The sequence below is a fragment of the Nycticebus coucang genome, chromosome 4, assembly GCF_027406575.1.
Source record: "Nycticebus coucang isolate mNycCou1 chromosome 4, mNycCou1.pri, whole genome shotgun sequence".
In the NCBI taxonomy this organism is placed as follows: domain Eukaryota; kingdom Metazoa; phylum Chordata; class Mammalia; order Primates; family Lorisidae; genus Nycticebus; species Nycticebus coucang.
Window position 1 is genome coordinate 134475435 of NC_069783.1, and position 20971 is coordinate 134496405.

At 54.9% G+C, this 20971-nt stretch overlaps 1 protein-coding gene across 5 annotated transcripts in view; it reads right to left on the minus strand.

Moving 5' to 3' along the window:
* Nucleotides 1-4600: 4600 nt before the first annotated feature.
* The window catches only part of SPECC1L (sperm antigen with calponin homology and coiled-coil domains 1 like), a 182920-nt gene continuing 166549 nt past the window's right edge, over nucleotides 4601-20971 (minus strand). For 2 of the 5 annotated variants that reach the window (XM_053589821.1, XM_053589822.1), the window contains 3 exons: nucleotides 9922-10038; nucleotides 9171-9230; nucleotides 4601-7426 (listed from right to left, as the gene is read on the minus strand). In XM_053589821.1, coding sequence (XP_053445796.1) covers nucleotides 7337-7426; nucleotides 9171-9230; nucleotides 9922-10038 — 267 coding nt within the window. In that variant the 3' untranslated portion in view covers nucleotides 4601-7336. The remainder of the gene's footprint in view (nucleotides 7427-9170; nucleotides 9231-9921; nucleotides 10039-20971) is intronic. The other 3 variants (XM_053589819.1, XM_053589818.1, XM_053589823.1) reach the window with 2 other exon arrangements.

Sequence of the window (20971 nt, forward strand, 5' to 3'; positions counted from 1 at the left end):
CTCCTCCAATCTTTCCATGGCCCCCCAATTTCTGAGGGATAAACTCCAGTCCCCTTACTACAAGTTCAAGGCCCTGCCTGGTCCGTGTTCCGCCCCACCCCTACCTCCACCCCTTTTCCTGAGCCTTGCCCAGGCCTGCTGGCATCTAAACTCAAAGGATGTCTCCTGGAAGGTGGTCCCAATTTTCTTTTTCTTTTTTTCTTTTTTTGAGACAGTCTCACTTTATCGCCCTTGGTAGAGTGCGGTGGCGTCACAGCTCACATCAACCTCCAACTCCTGGGCTTAGGCGATTCTCTTGTCTCAGCCTCCAGAGTAGCTGGGGTCACACGCGCCCGCCACAACGCCCAGCTATTTTTTTGTTGCAGTTTGGCTGGGGCTGGGTTTGAACATGCCACCCTGGGCGTGTATGGGGCCGGCGCCCTGCCCGCTGAGCCACGGGCGCCGCCTGGTGGTCCCACTTTTCAATGTCCTTTCTGCCTCTCCCATCCTAGCAAGGGGTTCCTTGCCCTGTGTGGCCCTGGTCCTCCCTCCCCCACTTCTAATAAGGAGGTAGGGAGTTGTGTCTGCACCACTGCCTACCTGGGAATCAAACTCTGGGGCTGGGAATTCCCTTTCGTGTCCCATTCACTCCACCTTTTGGAGGCTTCTAATTGGTAACCAGCTCACATCCAACCCCAGCCCAGCTATGCAAAGGGATGGATGTAGACTAACCCCAATTTTATTCCTAGCAGGATAACTAGCATGAGATGGGTGTTGGTGGCTAAGGGCTTGCTGGAACCCTTGCATTCTAGAATCTCCTGGGACCAGCAGGGTAGAGACCCAGAGTGGATGGGCTTGCCCAGTTCCAGGCTGGACCCTAAGGCTGAGGTCACGAGGGGGCATGACCTCTCCCACAGCAGCCACCACCCTCCACAGGGAGAAGTGGGTGGCAGGGGCGGGGAGTGGGGAGGGATGTACAGGCACCTGGCCAGCATGTTGGCAGAAGCCCAGGCCCTGTGGCAGTGACCAGCACTTGCCTAGACTTGGCCTTGATTGTCTGGCAGCCTCCCTGGTTCATTCCTGGGGCCAAAGCCTGAACTCCTGTTTCACTTGGCCAGCCTGGATCCCATCACAAGGTGAAGGAGAATAGGGGAAACAGGGCTGAGGCCCACATAAGACTCTGGGCCTGACCCGCCAGGCCCTGGTGGAACCTCTGGAGCTGCTGCCTCATTCTCCTATGGTCTCTGGTGTCCTTAGCGAGGGAGCTCCTCCCACCAGGTGGGGACACTGCCCATGGGACCAGAGACTGGACTGCCCTAGTGCTGTGGCTTTCCCAAAGGCCTTCAAGGTGTCCAGTTCCTCACCTCTAAAAGGAGACTATACTGTTTCTGCACTGCCATCTCCTGGAGCTAAGCTAGAGCCAGCTGTGAGGGACAGCTGGGGAGCCGTCCTAGGTCCTTGGCACCCCCCCTTCCTTCTGGGGACAAACACGTCCTGCCTATCCCTGTTGGACCCCTATTCCTCTGAGTCCTCACTCGACGGACGTGCAGGGAGCACCTGTCTTCAGAATTGCCCTGAAGGGGTGACGGGGACTCGCAAGGCAGAAAGCAGCACGCAAACAATTCTGGGGTTGCTTTTGCCCTCTCTCCATGACCGCATGTGTGGGCCCTGTTGATTCTCCCCTCTGCCTTTCTCCCAACACATGGTCGTGTGCACATCAGGCTTGCTCCAGAGTTGGTCCTCAGGGTCCCACCACCAAAGCCCTCTCCATTCACTGGGCAGTTCCCCCAATGATCAGCACCCGGCCAGGCCCCTACTACTCCCTGATAGAAGACCGCTTGCCAGCCCATCAGAGCAGAGGCAGTGCCACCTGTCAGGTGCCCTGGCCGAGATCTCCAGTGAGACCATTGTCTAGAGACTGAGCACAGGCCAGGGCCTCCAGCCCAGTGACCAAAGAAATGGCATGTGGACAGCTATCGACCAGCTGCCTGCTCCAGTAGCAGCCCCGTATCCTCAGCCCTTGGCCTTGCCGATCCCAGCCAGCCCCGTGCCTTCCCCAGCCGTGACAGATCTTCTCAGGTGTCTGGCCTGGGGCTGGGGACAGTGCCTGTGCAGGAGCCTGAGGGAGCTACAAGGGTGAGGGGCATAGGTCTGTTCTGACAGAGGCCACTGCCTCTCAGGAGACACAGGCTGTCCCTGGCCAGCCTCAGTTCCTAACGCTGGGCCTTGGTTTCCCTGCCCAGCACCAGGCAGGACCTGGAAGGGTTGTGAGCACCCACCCTTCCATCCAGGCCCAGACTCCTCAGGCCAGGCCTCAGCCAGCTGGGCCCTGAATTCCTTTCTCAGGCTGCCCACCCCCGCTGGCCCTTTGTTCCTGCCCAGGATGCACCTGGGCGGCCTCTGGCCCTCATTGTTTGCTCTGGGGCCAGCTGAGCCACATCAGTGAGGACACCAGCTAGGTCCCAGCAGCTGATGACTGCTAAGAGGAGCCAGGCCACACCAAGGGGCGCCCCAACTTCTCCAGTGGGGGTGCAGGGACCTCACAGGTTCCAGTTCATCCTCACACTAAGGAGACCCTGTAGAGGAAGCATCAGACTGGAGGAGGGGGTCCCTGAGTCACCTGTAGCCATTGGTGCTGCAGTGACAGCTCCTGGCCCCCGACTTAGCCCTGGAAAGCTGCTTTCCCACATCTGCTTCTGGGTGTTGAGACAAACAGCAACCTGCTAGGAACCCTGCCTCAGGGATGACCTGGGCTGTCAGGGCAGATGAGGCAACAGCCCCACGGGGACTTCAGCTGCACGGTGGGCAGTGACAGCCCTTTATAGCCCCTCCCGCCAGGGCTTGTCACCCAGCACAGCCTCCTCCCTGCACCCCAGCCCTGTGACCTGCCAGGCCTCCCTACTCCCGGGTCAGAGACAGGTCCTGGCAGGAAGGTCCAGGACGCCCCCACTTTGCAGAGGTGGGAATAGCCCCAGTGTTGGTGGCCAACGTGGGTGTCCCAACTCCCTCTCTGTGCTCATCTGGGCAGAAGCCCCAGGTACACTGCCACCCGTGATGGCCAATCTGTCCCTCCCATGCACACATGTGCCTCTCACTGGCTGGCTTCAGTGGCTCAATACAGTAATCCCAGCACTCTGGAAGGCCAAGGTGGGTGGATCACCTGAGCTCAGGAGTTCGAGACCAGCCTGAGCAAGAGCAAGACTCCCAAAACTAGCCAGGTGCCTGTATTTGGGAGGCTGAGGCAGGAGGATCATTTGAACCCAGGAGTTTGAGGTTGCTGTGAGCTATGACGCCACAACACTGTACCCAGGACAACAGAGACTCTATCTAAACTAGATACATATGTGTATACACACACGCATATTTATATAAATGAAAAAAAGTGCTTCCCCTGAAGGTCAGCCTAGCCCTTCAGAGTTTGCCTCCCCCTACTTAGGACCCAGTCCCCAGGACCACAGGCCCTCTGCCAGCCCCCTGCTCACACACCCAGGCAGCAAGGACAAGGACTAGCCCTGCCTTCTAGCACCTGTGCCTGGTGTGGGGAGGCAGGCTGTGCCAGTCTATCTCCACTTGGCCCCCACTCACCCCCACCATACTCCCAGTCTGTGGGAGGCCACTCAGGCCTGGTGAGGTGGGGTCTGGCCTCCTGCAGATGCGCCAGCTGCAGCCCACTGAAGCCCGGAGCTGCTGGGGTCAGAACTCTGGCCAGATCCAGAATCCCAAATCCTAGCAACCCGGGAATCCAACCCTCACCTACCTGACACAGTGGCTACAAGTTTGCCACGACTGGTTGTGTCTGTCCCTGTTCTTCACATAAGGGACAACACAAAACAGAACCCAGACCCCCCCAGGCTTGTGAAGACGGGGCCACACAAGGTGGCAGGGCAGGGCACAGGGCGCAGGTGCAGATGGACAACCCTTTCTGAAACTCCCCGCTCTCCCTGGAACCTCAGCTTTCTCTGCCTGCCCATCAAAGAGACTCTGGAGCCTTCCATCGGTCAAGGTGGAACCGATACCATCCCTAGGGGCTTCCCTGGGGTAGGGAGAGCAGAGATAAGAGAAGCAGAGTCAGTGGACCTGCAGGGCAGTCTCTGAGCACGCCACAGAAGGGCCAGGAGCCTCCCAGTAGGTTGAGGCAGCTGCACAACAGGCAGAAAGGGTGTGGGAGGGCACCCCCACCTAGGGACAGCAGCCAACAGGGCCTCACCATGCTGGCCCTGGAGAGACCCAGATGTGCAGGTGGGCAGGGTCATTCCTTCTGCTGTGTGGAGGCCGCGCCATTGGTGCCCACTGCACATGGGCCGCAGAGCAGCAGACGGTGCAAAGAGCTAGATCCAAACACGGTCCCAGCAAACCCTCAGCTATGGATGGCTGGAGGGACCAGCACTCATGGGACATACTCACTGGAGGCCAGGCAGGCCGTCGGGGCTGGACCTGACGTTGGGGGGTCTGGGGCCCAGGAAGGTGCTCACAGCTCTGTGCAGGGGCAGTGCCCCATCAGTGACAAGTCAGCGTTGTCTGTCATGGTTGGTGGATCCCTGCTCACTGCACACAAGACGCACAGGAAAAAAGGCTTACTTGGCTGCCCCTGGGCAGTATATTACCGATTTTTTTGATTCTCCATAATTTTATACGCCCTGAAAATTACTCCCAAGAAAATACAACATTTTTAATGACAAACAAAACCCTCTGGGCAACTTCCCTCAGGAAGACATGTGTCTCAGCTGTGCCAGGGGCTGACACTGTCTCTGGGTCACAGAACCTGTCACAGTCTCAGTCACAGGGCTCACCTGGGCCACCCCATGTCAGGTTCCTCCCACATGAGGATTCCTCCGCCCTGCTGCGCCCCGGAGTGACGGGAGGCCCGGTTCAGGGTGCTGCCCTCTAAGCCCTGGCCAGGCTCTGGGGCAGCGCAGGCAGGAGGGAGGAGCAAGCTGGAAAAGCCCACGCATCTTGTGTTTCAGCCATTTTAATACATTCAGTAATGTTTACTAGAACGAAATTACAAAGTATCGTCAGTCAGCAGAAGCCTGCGATTGAGAGAAGCAGAAACTAACTGGCCCTTTTGCAGTAAAGCTTGTGCTTGAAGGGAGAGGAGCTTCCTGGACGCTTCACATCTGGTGCGGCGGGAACAGGAGCACCTCCAAATAGCACTTTTAAACACATTCAACCATCTATAATCATTTCTAATGCCGACTGTTAGAAGGATCCTATTAGGAAAGACAGAAAGTGATGTCTGTGGAATCCTCTGTGGGTCTGCACGCAGATCTCCATGGGGGAAGGTGCTGAGGGGAGGCCCCAGACTGCACAGCCCTCGGTCGCTGTCACTGACCCACAGGATCCCCGGAAAGGAAATGCCATACACACAGATGCAAGCCCACCGGTAGGGGCCTTCGTCCATGCATGAGCTGTGAGGGCTGGGCTCACGAGGCCAGCAGGAGACAAAGTTGAGACCTGCAGACCCAGGGCAGTCGTCTCATTCACAGGACAAACGCACACACCCCCGACATAATAAATAAAAAACATGACCAGACACCATGGGTCCAGGGCCTCCTGGAAGGCAAATGAGAGCAAGGGTGAGAACTTAGGAAACCAGAGTCCATCTGGAAAGGACTCTCTCACACAGTCAGGCACTCGTGGCAACAGCACAGCCGGCGTCAGTGGTGAGGACAAGAGCAGAACCCGGTCAGAGGCCAGACACCGTAGACACTGGTCTGTGGGGACTGCGGGCGCTCTGCAGTGTGACTGTGCTTGCACGGCCTCTCCTGCGTTAGCTGAACACAGGCATTTCACCGGAGTGCCTCCAGCCAGGGACAGCTGCCAGATGACCATGAGGGAAGGGCTGTGGCAGCTACCTGGGGCTGGTGTGCGCGTCAGCAGCCACACCCACAGCCCAGCCTGCTTCCTAATAACCACATTCTCTTCTTAGCCATGCAGACGTGTCAACTCTTTGTGGAATACATCATACTTAACACAGACCCCTCAGCCATGCGGTGCTGGGTGGGCCTCCTGGGAGCCCCGCCTCCGTCCAGCCCCCAGGGCAGTGACCCACTTCTGCATTCCACATAGTGCTTTACAGCTGGGTTCCGGGAATCAAAGGTGTTGACAGCCTTCAAACCAACAGCTACCGTGTTGGGCACACGTGAGCCACAGACTCCCTGTTCCCAAAAAAGGCTGAAAGTCCCAGCCTGGGGGTCACCTCAGCAGACCATCTTTATGTAAGGCTTTGGTTCAAACAGCACAGACCCGGAACCTGGGGAGGGCAGTGCCCCTGATGACATCCCGCCCTGGCCGTGGAGGGCAGGCAGCTCCCCCTGAGAGGAGCATTAAGGCACTTTCTTAAACTCTCACCTAGGAGGATCATGTCTCAGCAACTTGGAAGTGACACTAATCTGTATCTAGTCGTTTAATTTTTCTCCTGTGACTTCCTACTTCATTCCATGCTCACATCCAGACTTTGTATTTCTATGCCTATTAAAACAATTAACTTTGGTACTAACAGAACAGCAGCTATTTTTCCCAAACTGTGTATAACAAAACAAAAATTTTAACTAGGAGAATTCCTTATGACCAATTCTGTTGTCCAGAAACCTAAAGCTAGAGCTGGGGCTGCAAACCCCTTCTAGGCTGGGGGACAGGCCACAAAGCACCAGAGAGGCCCCTGCAATCACTTCCTGCCAAAAGCAGTCCAGCACGGAGGACTCAGCAGTGATGGGCCTGAGCCCAGGACGCCTGCACCATAAGGTCGATACTCTTAGTGCAAGTTGACAAGACCTCATTGCAATGGCCAGGACAGCCCTGTCATGTGGGAGGGGTGGCTGACCCACTTCTGTGGTGCTGTGCTCCTTGAAACCAGGCCCCAGTCAAGGGCCCTGAGCGCTCAGAAGCAGAGAACTCTGCTAGGACGGCCTTTCTTCCCTGGGCCCTCAGTGATGGGACCTACAGGGCTGGCAGTCCAGCAGTGCAGAATGCTAGAGCTTTCAGCAACCTTGTGTGAGCTTCCCACACAACTTAACCCCCTCTCCTGAGTTCAGATGTGCATGAGCCCTTTATCCGCACCCCAGAGCAGATATGTTCAATGTTCTCTTGAGAAAGAAAACTCCAGCAGCCAGCAGCCTGTGTATCATGCTGAGCTCACGCAGCCGGAGTGGAGGGTCTCGCGGGAGGAGCCCTGGCCCGAGCCTCAGGCCACATGGATGAGTTCTCCCCAGTGCAGAGGCCCCAGGCTGGAGGCTCACATGCTGCGGGGCAGCCCAGAGTCGCTGAAAGCTTTATGGGGGTGTGTAGCTAATGGCGTTGGTGTTGCTCGGTAACTGCAGAGGGTCCCCCGCTATTGGGGCAGCTCTTCCCACTGTGCTCAGGTTTCGAAGTACTTGTAGATGGCCGTCACGTACAGCATCACATTCTGCCAATCTGGCCGTTCGGTCCGCACCATCTCATTAATGTCCTGACACAGAAGGAAGAGGCTCAGTTAGAACGGCAGGTCACCTCTTGGCTGGCTCATGGCTGCAATGATACAGGCTCTGGGGAATGGATGAGCCTTGAAGGATTTCTAATCTAAGCCTGTTTACATGTTTCAAAGTCCAGGGCAAGGATGCCTCCTTTGCCTCCACCAAAGGCTCCTGGGAGGTGCCCCCACTGGGTGTCAGCAGGTCCCTAAGCCACTTATTCCTGCCCCAGAGGCAAATGCAGGGACACCTCCCTGCTCCCTGCACAGCTCTTCAGAGCTGGAAAAGTTTCAGCTAGTCTGCAGCAACCTCCCTCTCAGTACCAGGCCCCCACCTGGGGATCTCCCCTGGCCTGTGTTGGGGGCTCCTAGAACCAGCACGCTGATGACCTTCACTATGAGTTAAGTCTGAAACCATGGAAGATGCTTTTCTTTTTTTTTTTAAATAGAGATAGTCTCATTTTGTCGTCCTCGGTAGAGTGCTGTGGCATCCCACAGCTCACAGAAACCTCCAGCTCTTGGGATTAGGCAATTCTCTTGCCTCAGCCTCCCAAGTAGCTGGGACTATAGGCACCCGCCACAACAGCCGGCTATTTTTTGTTGCAGTTTGGCCAGGGCCAGGTGTGAACTTGCCACCCTCGGTATATGGGGCCGTCACCCAAAATGCTGTTCTTTTACTGTGCATTGGAAAAGCATGGAAATGAACTTGGGAAACCATAGGCCGCCCTCACCCCACACCCTGCCCTGGTGTCTCAGAGGCCTTAAAAAAGAGTGACCAAGGCCTTAAAAAGAGCCACACAGCTGCTGAGTGCACCCCGAGGAGGTTGAGCTGGGGATCCTTCCGTGAGCGAGGAACACAGGTACCCGCTGAGCACTCGGGAGAGATACAGCACAGAGAATCTGGACCATAAACAGGTTTTAGGGTGAGGAACTGCTTGCTTTTTATATATAAGAACTTTAGACATGGGATGTAAAATATCAAGTAATGGGGAAAGATTTTAACTTATTCTTCCCTAAAGTGAACAGTTGAATAGAGGCTGCCCTAGAAAAGGAAACTGAATTTAGAAGATACGCTTGTGGTGAGAACACGAGAGTAAGTCCTTCTGTATAGCGCGTCCAGGTGCCCTGAGTTAAAGCAGTAGTTGCCCAGGGTTGGGGAGGTGGCCCCGGAGGCTGCAGTTCTCAGCTTACTGAATAAAAAAGCCTTTCTAAGTGTGCCGTATAGCTTGGAATCTGGATGCAGTACTTCCTCCCGCTAAGTCAGACTGGTGAACAAACACAGAAGCCTGTCTGTGGCTTCAGGCCCCCATCGGCCTGAGAGGAGCCTAGGTCCAGAACACACTGGGTTCCACAGCCCTGGTGAGGAAGGTGGGAAACTCTTCAGCCTCTCCATCACCCGGCCCTCTCCCTCTGGGCTGACTAAAGGTGGACACCCTGCTGGAAGGTGTCCCTGATGGTGACACTCATAGTGGTGACACCTGTCTTCTGCCCTTCATGGAAGAGACCACTACAAGGCGCAGTCCCACGGCAGGTCTGGTGCGGCCTGTACTCACAAGGGACGGGGAGGGCTGAACTGCCATGTCTGCACCTTAACTGCACAGGACCCTCCCTGGGCCCGGCCCACCAGTAGCCTCCTATTACCAGGGGCCAGGGTACCCCGTGGCCATGAGGTGTCAGCTTAAAAGAGACAAAGGTCTTCCTGACCAGAAGGGCCCTGCCAGTAATTCAGGGCATGGGGGCTCACCAGTGTGGATTTGATGCCAACACTTTCAGCCGCCTGGAAAGCCAGAGTGAAGTTCCTTCTCTGTAAAAGAAAACGTGTCTCCAGTGTATGAACAACACAGGGGAAGGTCACATGGCCCCCACAGGCTGCCTGGGGAAGATGACACCCACCTCCACCTGGGGCCCTCAGAGGTCCTGTCCAATCTCCTAATACTCATGCCCTCTCACTACAGAAAAGCCTCACTCGTGACCCACGCCCCAAGCCAGCAAACACCATCAAATGAGCTCTTGCAGTGGGTCTCCAGGGCTGTCTGCAGGGCAAAAGCCTGGGGCAGGGGCTCTGGGGCTATCTCCTGACCCTACCCCCCAAGAGCTCTCTGGGTAGGACACCTCAAATGGAGGCGCACAGGCTGGGGTTTATCCCCAACTCGCAGATTCACAGTACAGAGGGGCCATGAAGTACGGCCTAGGGCTCTGGCCCTGAACAGCCCTCCTCAGCCCTTCCTGGTGAAGCCCTCAATCCTAAATGTCACCCCGGCAGGACCAGCCACTCTAATAGGGAACGATGTCACCTGGGAAACTGTGCACAGGTCAAATGTTCCACCCAAGGTGGGTCAGAACTGCAGCCTCAGCACCGGGTTCCAGGCCCCAGACTGAGGCGAGGCAGGTGCTGCTGCGTGACCCGCGAGGGCAGGCACTGACCCTGGCTGTCCTCCTGCCTCTTCCTCGGTGAGGCAGACGCCAAGAGCCCGCCCTCCTGGAGCCCACCTTACCTTATCTTGGCTGTTCAGTTCTTGATACGGAATGTGGGCTGGCAGGTAGGTATGCAGGAGGGCGCAGAAGGCCAGCCCGTCATTCCAGCTGCTGCTGAAGTTTGTGATGTCAATATTCTGAAGGAAAAGAAGAAACACACATAAGCAACACAAGCTGTGACGCTCTCAGGAGATGCCGACGGGAATGGAGAAGGCCTCCAAGCCCCAGACCAAACCTCTGGAGAGATCACAACATGGTGGGGGGCAATCTGGTGCCTGTGACTCCCCCATCAATACCACCCACAGCTGCAGACTGCTGTCCCCTGTGGTCACACCTGGGCCTGGTGTGAGGTGCCGGTGACAAGATTTATGATGGTTTCATACTCAGAGAGACCTGCAGGCTGCAGAGGCTGGTCTCAACCCCAATTTGCTAGGGGACAGCGCAGCCAGGAAGACGTGGGTGACAACCAATGACTTTTAAAGCCTCATTAATTAAAACGAAACTCATTCTCCACTGCTTGTTAAAGCACTTAAAAGATCCCCCAAGTGAGAGTGGCTCTCACAGTGTGTCTGCACACATCTGCCCTCTTCACTGTGCTCATCCCTACCTGGTCTGATGAAAAGCAGAGGCAAGTCACACTGCAGCCACCTGAGCCCCCTCGAGGCCTCAGCACCATGCACAGGTGGTCACTTCAGTTTTCACATTCATGATTAAAAAAGAATTCAAATGACCAGCCTGAGGAAGAGGGATACCTCTCTCTACTAAAAATTAAAAAAATTAGCTAGGCATGGTGGTGGACACCTGTAATCCCAACTACTCGGGAGGCTGAGGCAGGAGGATTGCTCGAGCCCAGGAGCTTGAGGTTACTCTGAACTGTGACGACACCACTGAACTCTAGCCATGTGACAATGTGAGACCTTACCTCAAAAAAGAAAATAAAAAATATAAGTATCTCTTTAAAAAGGGTCTTTGATGATCCAGGTAGAACTAACTGATTTGGTTCAGTGCCTCAGTTAAAGAACTTGCACACATTTCATTAGTGCCCACTGTGGGAAGTGGGGAGGGCTCCTCAGCCCCTCGGGCCATCCTGGGGCACTGGGAGGAGAAGGGCTGGATTCAGCTTGACCTCCCTAATTAGGGACTCTAAGCAAAGAACTGAAATACATCAAAAACCACTACAATTTGCTGCAGCTTAAGATGGCTCACACCTGTAGAATCAGCTACTCAGGAAGATGAGGCAGGAGAATCTCTTGAACCCAGGGGTTCGAGGCTACAGTGAGCTCTGATGCTGCCACTGTACTACATCCTGGGAAACAGACCGAGAACCCATGTTTTTTTTTTTTAGAGACAGAGTCTTACTTTGTCGTCCTCGGTAGAGTGCCCTGGCGTCACACAGCTCACAGCAACCTCCAGCTCTTGGGCTTCAGCAATTCTCTCGCCTCAGTCTCCCGAGTAGCTGGGACTACAGGCGCCTGCCACAATACCCGGCTATTTTTTGTTGCAGTTTGGCCGGGGCTGGGTTTGAACCACCACCCTCAGTGTATGGGGCTGGCGCCCTACTCACTGAGCCACAGGCGCCGCCCAAGAACTCATTTCTTTTCTTTTTCTTTGAGACAGAGTTTCACTTATTAACCCTCGGTAGCATGCTATGGCATCACAGCTCACAGCAACCTCCAAAACCTTGGGCTTAGGCGATTCTCCTGCCTCAGCCTCCCGAGTAGCTGGGACTATAGGCACCCACCACAACGCCCGGCTATTTTTTTGATGCAGTTTGGCCGGGGTTGGGTTCGAACCCACCACCCTCGGTATATGGGGCCAGTGCCCTACCCACTGAGCCACAGGCACCACCCGAGAACCCATTTCTTAAAAACAAAACAAAACAAACAGCTCTGCAATTTGAAGACATCGCATCTGACAGCTGGCATCCTTCATCAGCAGCCAGTTAAGGCTGGGCTGTGTGCTCTTCCCCGCTGCCTTGACTTTTAACGGGGCACCCCGCTCTGAGTCTAAATTAAAGGCATTTGCAGTTACAAAAGGAATCTACCATCCAGTATATTTTATAGAATACTGCAACCCAGATGGCACTTAGCCTTTGCCCTTATTTGAAAGAATCCTTTTGTGAGACAAATCTACACATTAAGGTTCTGCTGTACGTGGATGCCACCCACTGAAGAGCACTCCCCATACCTCCTGCTTCACAGCTCCCTGTTCATTTCATGCCTCCTCTAACTACACTGAGAGGAAGATTTCCAGGTGACTAAGCAACCCGCAAATCACCAAGCTCCTGGGCAATGTTTCTCACCCCTCCTAGGAATAAGTGATTTGCAAAGCACTTTCCCTGCGGCTCAGAGACAAGGTGCAGGGGGGTGATGGGGAATGAGGCTCAGAGGTGCAAGGATGGGTCTCTGCAACCAGTGAGGACCACACCAGACTGGGTGCCTCGCCATTCTGAGGGGTCCGTCTTGTTCTACCCTCCCAGGTCAGGTGGGCCTCCTCACAGAGCAGCCACCATGCGGGCGGTGCGAGGCCAAGCTCTTGTCAGCTGCGTCCTTGAGACCCTCTTTCTGGCCCCTGCACTGCCCTCAGAGCTCCCAGCCGGAGCATGAGCCTTCTGAAGGACAGCAGCTCTGGGAGTGGCCACTCTCCTAAGTCACATCTCCTCATTGACCTTCATCATCTGCTGCTGCCAGTTTCTCAGACCTGACGGAGACAGTATAGACTGCAGGAAGTGACTGGAAGAGGCACAAAGGGATGAAACCTGCCAAGAGGTCTGGGGAGGATGGCAGCCAGCTCACAGAGGCCGAGGTGCTGCAGCTTCCCAAATACCTGGGCCGGAACCTCCCCCTGCCCCACCCCGCCCCACAGCTGCCCTGCTCAGACCTCAGACTCCCAGGCTGGGAAGGCCACCCAGGAGGAAGGCCTGCTATGCTCCTGAGAGGCCTTCCTGAGGTGTCTGCTAATCTGTTAACAGTCAGGACCCTCTGACGGGGCCTGGATCGATCGGAGTGAGCAGCTGTTAGTGCTGACTGGGGACGCCCATTTCATCTCCTCTTGGTCTCAGGAAGCGGCTGGGCAGTCAGCTCTGAGGGGGGAACGAGGACCAGGGAGGGAGAAATGCTCTCAGGTGGCAGGGAAGCTGGGACAGAAGCCCCGCCTGGGCATCCTGTGAGCAGCCTCTCACCTCAGAGCAGCTGGAAGAAGCTGAGGTTCAGGGTGCCCAAGACAGCGCCCAGGCCATGCAGCAAGCCGTGGGCTGTTCCGAGTCAGCCCCCTGTCAGAGCAGCGGCAGCCTGCCGCCCTCGGGTGTTCAGGGAGACAAAGCACCGTGTCTGGTGTGAGCTAAGTCTGGAGCTGGGATCAGGAGGGCAGTCAGAATGAAGCCGTAAGGCAGATGAAAATGAAGGCTGGCTGGGCCTGCCATGCTATGTCACACTCAGGGCCCGGTGCGAAACAAAAACACAGGCCCTTTGTTCAAAATGCAGAGGAAAAAGTCCATTAAAGCTACTTTAAAAAATGGACTGATCTAGGGACTAAGTGGCTGACGAAACTGCCAAGGACACTGGGCATCACTGCACATAGAACAGGTCAGGAAGCTTCTGTGAGAGGTCAATGGCAGCATCTTACCCCCAGAGGTCAAGTTCACTTCTGGAGGAAAACAAACCTCCACTTCCTGCCACGGCCACCCCTTCTGTTCCCTGAAATGCGGGCAGCTCCAGCGCCTCCTGAGGCAGGCGCAGGCCTGGTGTCCTGCTCAGCCCCTCCCCTCAGGCATAGGCCTGGTGTCAGGCACAACCCCCACTCCCACCCTCAGGCACAGGCTCCTGTGCTTCACCAGCTGCACGACCTCAGCTTCCTCAGGACAAGCTCGACACTCCACTGGGGAGAAACAGCTGTCCCCGCACCCATGGCCCTGCCTGGAACCTCCAGGAGGGTGAGACTCCATTTACAAACATGATGCAGCCCCACGAATCAAGAGGAAAACAAGAGGTCTTGAGTTAAGGCTAGGGGAAGTTAACGTAAGTACCTTAACAACTAAAATTTCAAATCAAAACAACTGAAACCCAAACCAAGGCAGGCTGGCAGAGGTCACCACCTCCCTTACCCCGCAGTGGGGAGCCAAGCCAGGTGAGCCCACACTTGGGATATAGTAAGTGAGGGCCTGTAAGTAGAGAACCCAAATGAAATCTGAGTGCACACTCACTCCTCTACCTGGAGTGAGTGTGCACTGGACTAGGAGTGATCCCAGAAAGGGTGAGGGCAGAGCTGGAGCTGGAAAGACAGTCTTGCCAGCTGAAGTCTAACACCGAATGAAATAACGCTGACTAAAGATTTAACGGCCTACACACAGCAAAGCTGGGTTCTCTACAGAGCATGGCACCAGAAAACCTACAAGAAGGGGAGAAGCTGCCCCGATTTCCTCCCTGGAGCTCCTCGCTATGTGGCTATGATAGCTCATTAATATGATGGCAAGGTTAGGAATTATCTTGAAGAAATACACGAAAAGGTAGAAAAAGATAGTGCATCACCAGAGAGACAGCGTCTCCCTCCTGTGCCTGGTGGGGACTCCTTGTGCTGGCCATGCCCAGTGCCCGGGCGGGGGCTCCTGCACACCTCCTCCCGCCCAGCACGGCCACGTCGCAACCTGCCAGCCGCAGACCACAGTGCGCTCCCGACGGCGGGAGAGAGCAGGGATGGGCGGGAGGTGCTGAGGACCTCGCTGCACTTTGAAGGTGGCCACCAGACCTGCCTTGTGCCATCTGCCTTTCTCACCACTGCTCTCTGCCTGGACTCCACCGGAGCAGCTGGTGTCCTGTCCCCACTGGCATGAGGTCTGTGGCTAAACTTTTACTGCTTTCTGAGTAAGGCGAACAGGTAACAAGGTAAGTCCATCTGCCCGTGCACTGCCAGGTCCTGCAACGTGTGATCTCTGTACCTGCCAGCAGTGCCAGAGGAAGGGTTGGCCCTGGAGTTCCTTGGCAACTGAGGGAAAAGCTAGTTTTTTATGCCTCAGATAAAAACAACTCAACACCACCAGGAGGAAGCTTGTGGGCAGGGGTTTGTGCCAAGCCTGATGCTTCCTTGGCACCTGACCCTGGCTCAGTCCTGAGTTTCTGTGAAGTCGACATGCAAGCCTTGGGCCACACAATAGGAGTCATTAACCCTCTTTGAAACTGTGGAGGAATTCTAGGGTTTTGTTTACTTGTGGTAGAGAAGATTGGCACCAGATGGCACCAGTCCAACTCAGGACACCAACAAGCCACAGCATCACCAAGAACGTGCCCAGGTGGCTCCTTCCCCTGCTCCTGGGCTTGCGGCCCCAACTCCATTGATCCTCACGGTATGTGTGTGACTCGTAAACCTCCACCGGGCCTTCGTGTAGAAATACAGAGCAATACCACATGACTTGAGGTCCATGGTACCCTCCTCCTCCTCCTCTCTCCCCAGGGTTTGGATGAGGAACTCAAATAACAAACGACCTCAAAATCCCAATCACTAAAGTGTTCACTCAAAACACTCTGGTAGGAGACGTGCTCCGCATTTGTTGTTTCCAAGTGGTTCACACGCCCCAAGACACAGCCTGTGGAGTGGAGTGGCCTTTTGTCCCGAGTGTCTCCTGCAGGCATACAAAAGCATTACAGGGATTGGCATAAAACAGAGCTCAGGAGCTCGAGACTAGCCTGAGCTACAGCGAGACCCCATCTCTAAAACTAGCTGGGCATTGTGGTGGGCACCTATAGTCCCAGATACTCAGGAGGCTGAGGCAAGAGAATTGCTTAAGCCCAAGAGTTTGAGGTTGCTGTGAGCTATGACGCTACGGCACTCTATGGAGGGCAACAAAGTGAGACTCTGTCTCAAAAAAAAAAACAAAAAACAGAAGCATGAAGAACCACAATTGGCAAAGGGGATCGCCACCTTGGAGAAGAGATAGACTGACACACTCACGTCTGTGGTCCCAGCATGGACTGTGTGTGTGGACATGGCTTCTGTGTCCCAGCTGTGGGAACCCTGGGCAGCCACGCACAGTCACACATCTGGGGACAGTTGGGAGGAAAGGGCAGCTGAGCCAGCTGGACAGAGGAGCTGGAACAGATTGCTCTTTCTGCAGCTTCGCTTGCCGATTCAGTGAATCCTGACCCAGGGCCACTCACGAGGGCCCGGGCCCAGGATCAGGTTTCTCATGGATGGGCCGACTGGGGGACCTGACACGGTCCAGGCCTCAAGGAGGCTTCAAGGAAGTGTGGCTGGATTGGGGTCAGAAGGCGGCAAGGAGCAGCCAGCAGCAGGAGACTGAGACAGACTCTCACCCTGCGTCTCTTCCTACAGGGACTTAAGGAAGCTGTGCAGGAGATGGAGAGGATGTGTATTCATTGTAAAAAGAAAACTGGAGGATTTTTGGAATAAATAATCTATTTTAGAGTTTAAAAAAAAAAAAAGGCGGCGGTGGCAAGGGGCAGGGAAGCAGGGAACCCTGTCAGGGGCCCTGGGCTGGGGCGGCAGGGGGATGGGACGGTTATGGAGAATCCTGGGCACTAAAGCGGACTGGACGTGGTGACTGGGGATGAGGAAGGAGAGCGTGAGTGGTGCCAAGGATGGCCTCAGCCTCTGTGCAGTGCCACTGCTGGTGGTGCCTCCATGGAGGCAGAGAGTGCTGGAGGACACTGGGTGCTGAGCAGATGAAGAGTGTTGACATGTTAAGTTCAAGGTACCCTGGAGACACCCAAAGGATGCCTGGTGGTGCCAACATGTGGATCAGGAGCTCAGCAGAGTGGCACACGGAGACAGAAGACCTGGTGTCACCAGCATCCTTGGTGGAACAACCTTGGGACAGCCACAATGGGCAGTGAGGAGGGCAGCCTCAAACCAAGCCCTTCACAACTCCCACAAATAATGGCCACACCAATAAGAGCCTATAACAGGACACCAGGGAAGGCTAGAGAGGGAGGACAGAGACCAGAAGCCAAAGGAAGACTGTGTGTTTAAAATGGAAGAGCACTGGCTGGGAGTGGTGGGTTACCTATAATCCAAGCACTTTGGGAGGCCAAGGTGGAAGGACTGCTGCTTAAGGCCAAGAGTTCAAGACTAGCCTGGGCAACACAGTGAAACTCTGTCTCTAGGAAAAAAATGAAAAAATTAGCCAATTGTGGTGGTACCCTGAGCAGTCCCAGCTACCTGGGAGGCTGAGGCAGGAGGATGGCTTAAGCCCAGGAGTCTGAGGCTGCAGTGAGCTATGATCATGCCACTGCACTCTAGCCTGGGTGACAGAGCAACACTGTCTCACAAAAAAGAAAAATAAAGATACAGAAAACAGGCACGGTGGTTACAGGGCCGGCCACATACACCAAGGCTGGCAGGTTCGAACCCAGCCCAGGCCAGCTAAACAGCAACAACAACTGCAATAAAAAATAGCCAGGCGTTGTGGTGGGTGGGAGGCTGAGGCAGGAGAATTGCTTGAGCCTCGGAGTTTGAGGTTGCTGTGAGCTGTGACGCCGCCACAGCTCTCTACTGAGGGCAACACAGTGAGACTCTGTCTCAAAAAAAAAAAAAAAAAGGATACAGAAATATACTAGTAATTAAAATGCAAATTCCTTATTAATGAATTCATATTTTGCACTTGGTTTTCAGGTCAGCTTAGGGTTTTTCCACTCTACAGGAAGATTCTATATTTGGATTAGGGTGGACAAAACATGAGTGATGACATGTGTCGGAACAGAAGTTCAAACGGCCTGTGCACGGACACGGCTGAGGAGCTCTGCCCCACTTCCTCCTGAAGGCACACGTCCTTCTGTCCAGGAAATGTCAACTAAGCGATATGCTGGGGACAGGCGGGGCCCACCTCACAGTGCTGCCCAATGTCCCCCCCCCCCAACAAAGACCCCAGCTCAGACTTCACACTCGTGTCCCTGTGCAGGACTGGCTGGCTGGCTTCCATCTTCCCTGTGCTGCCGTGACACACCTGTCTGCGGCCCAGGTGGGCCGTCTCAGAGGGCCTTTGTACCCACTGAAGCCCAGGTGAGGAGAGGGATAGGAAAGCTGACAGATTACTCAGATTACAAGGAAGATAAAAAATATGTCACACACTACCTCAAAATGTTTTGTTTGAAGTTTAATTAAGGGCCATAAAATATACCTCCAAGTACCACATGCTCTTTTAATAGCTAATAAGTTTTGATCTATTTAAGGAAAAGCCACTTTTATGGGCACACGGCAAGATGCCAAGGCTATGATTCACCTCTCAGCTGACATGCGCAGGAACTGCTCCTACGCCTGCCCGGTCCACACGCGGGCAGAGGCAGTCCTCACCAGCACCAGCCTCATACGGACACCACACCATTAAGCCACGACCCAGTGCACTGGGAATGAAGGTTTCACTGTGACAGGGGCACAGTGTAGGCTGCGGAGGTCGGTCTGTGTAGGGGGCACTGTGACGGGGGCACAGTGTAGGCTGCGGAGGTCGGACTGAAGTGCTACCACGTGCCCGTCCCCCACACGGTGGGGTGGGGTTTGGAGGGTGTTGGGGTGTGAGTGAGGTGAGTGGGGTGCTCTTAGTGTGCAGCATAGTGGGGAGACACAGTCTTAAAACACAGGGAAAAAAATAGCCCAGAAGGGCAGCCCTCTGTCTAGCTGACCGGAAAATGCAGCAGGCCCTGGAGTGATGAGGCGGCCCGCTGGGTCAGGGTGTGGCTCTGGGGACTGCAGGCCCTGAAGTGATGAGGGGGCCCGCTGGGTCAGGGTGTGGCTCTGGGGACTGCAGGCCCTGGAGTGATGAGGGGGCCCGCTGGGTCAGGGTGTGGCTCTGGGGACTGCAGGCCCTGGAGTGATGAGGGGGCCCGCTGGGTCAGGGTGTGGCTCTGGGGACTGCAGGCCCTGGACTGATGAGAGGGCCCGCTGGACATGCTCTGGGTACAGATCTCAGGGTGCTGCTCTGGGCTCTGCAAGGCTCTGTCTCCTCAAAGTTGAGCCCAGCTCTGTTCTAGGCTGGGGAAGGGAAGTGGCCACGTTTTCAGGGAGTCACAGGCCCGCTCCAGGTGTCAGTGCTTGGGAAGTGGAAAGGGGGGAACAGGTCACATGCCCACCCCTGCGCTCACAGCTGGCCTGTACACGGACAGGTCACATGCCCACCCCTGCGCTCACAGCCGGCCTGTACACGGACAGGTCACATATCCACCCCTGCGCTCACAGCCGGCCTGTACACGGACAGGTCACATATCCACCCCTGCGCTCACAGCCGGCCTGTACACGGACAGGTCACATATCCACCCCTGCGCTCACAGCCGGCCTGTACACGGACAGGTCACATATCCACCCCTGCGCTCACAGCCGGCCTGTACACGGACAGGTCACATATCCACCCCTGCGCTCACAGTGGGCCTATACATGGTTCCTTTTACTGTGCATGTTTATTTGTAAGAAAGAGAGAGGAAAAAAGCCAGAGCAGGAAGCTAAGAGGGAGCCACAAGCCTATGGGGACAGGGCCCTAAACTTTGTCCTTGTTTGGGGAGGGGGTTCCAAGAAGGACCCTCAATCTTCACCGTGCAAAGTGTTTTCTGAGTTTTCAAAGCTCAGCCCCTCCCCACCAGAGGTTGATCCAGCTGGCATGGAGGCCCCCAGTCTGAAGTTGACGGTGAGTGGTGAGCGCCATAACATGGAATATCTACAGCATTCATCTGTGAGTGGGTGATGGTGTTTAACTAAAGCACGCCCATCACGGACAGCACACACTATCCTGAGTGCTGGGAAACCAAGGACGAGGATCAAGTAGGCAACTGACCAGCTGACAAAGGCAGAATTCTGAGGAATGAAGGCGTGACTGATAACATGATCAGTAGCCAGTGACATTCAGAGACAGAGAGCCAGTCCCACTCCACTGAGGGACACAGCTCCACAGCAGAGGTATTGCTACACAATGTAGGCTGCAGTCAGATCTACCAGGGACAACACCACGGGATGTAATCAGCTGAATCTGAGAGGGACAGACACCCTCCAGCTGTGATGCCCCTGCCACACACACAGGATGCCTGTGAGCAGCAGGCAAGCGAAGCTTCATCTGTGTTTACAGACACCACTGCCTGGGCTCCGCCGCCTGGCAGGTCAGCAGCAGCACTGTCGGTAGAGCTCACGGCAGTGCAAACCCTACTGTAGAGCTAGGCTGCGGCTCCTTGTGAGAACCCAGTGCCTGATCTTAGCTGGAGTTGAGACAGCGAGGCTGGCACTGGGAGCAGCTACGGATACGGATTATCAGTGGCAGAGAGCTCTGACTGCAAAGAAACCAAACAAGCTGCTTGCACGCTCACATCAAAACCATGCCCTGTCCCCAGCCCATGGAAAAACTGCCTTCCATGAAACTTGTCCCTGGTGCCACAAAGGTTGGGAACCGCTGCTCCACAGGACACACAATCCTGTTCCTTCAAAAAGAAACTGAAAGGAAAAAGGAGAAAAGAGATTTTTCTCTCAGTGAAAGACTGAAAGAGACATACTACCCCAATGCTCCAGGGAACATCATTTGGATGTTGGTTCAAACAAACCAATGGTAACTACAACACAGCTGGTTAACTGTGGACTCTAGGTGTTTTTTTTTTTTTTTTCCACATAAAATGGCTGGGGTTTGTTCAGAATCTTCCAGATTTGGGTGGGGAGAGTGGGAGGACCCTGTACTTGTAGCTGGGGGTATGTACAGGAGGGTCATTTTACTGCATATGTCTGTTTAAAAATTTGATCCAAAACAAACATGAACTCAACAACAGAAAGGCAAACAACCAAATGCCCAAATGTAAAAACAGACACTTCACTTCCCTGAAGAACATACACAAATGATCAAGGCGCATGTGAAAAGACACTCAACACCATTAGCAGTCAGGCAAACGCAAATCAAAACCACAATGTGGTGAACACCACCCATTAGGATGGGCATTACTTTTTAAAAAGCAAAGAAAAACACCAGGTTTCGGTGTTGGCAAGGATGTTGGCATTGGAGCCTCATACACTTGTGGTGAGGCTGCGAGACGATGCCGCTGCTGGGGGAGAGCCTCTTGCCTCAGCAGTTCAACAGGGCTGCGGGCGACCCAGCACTCT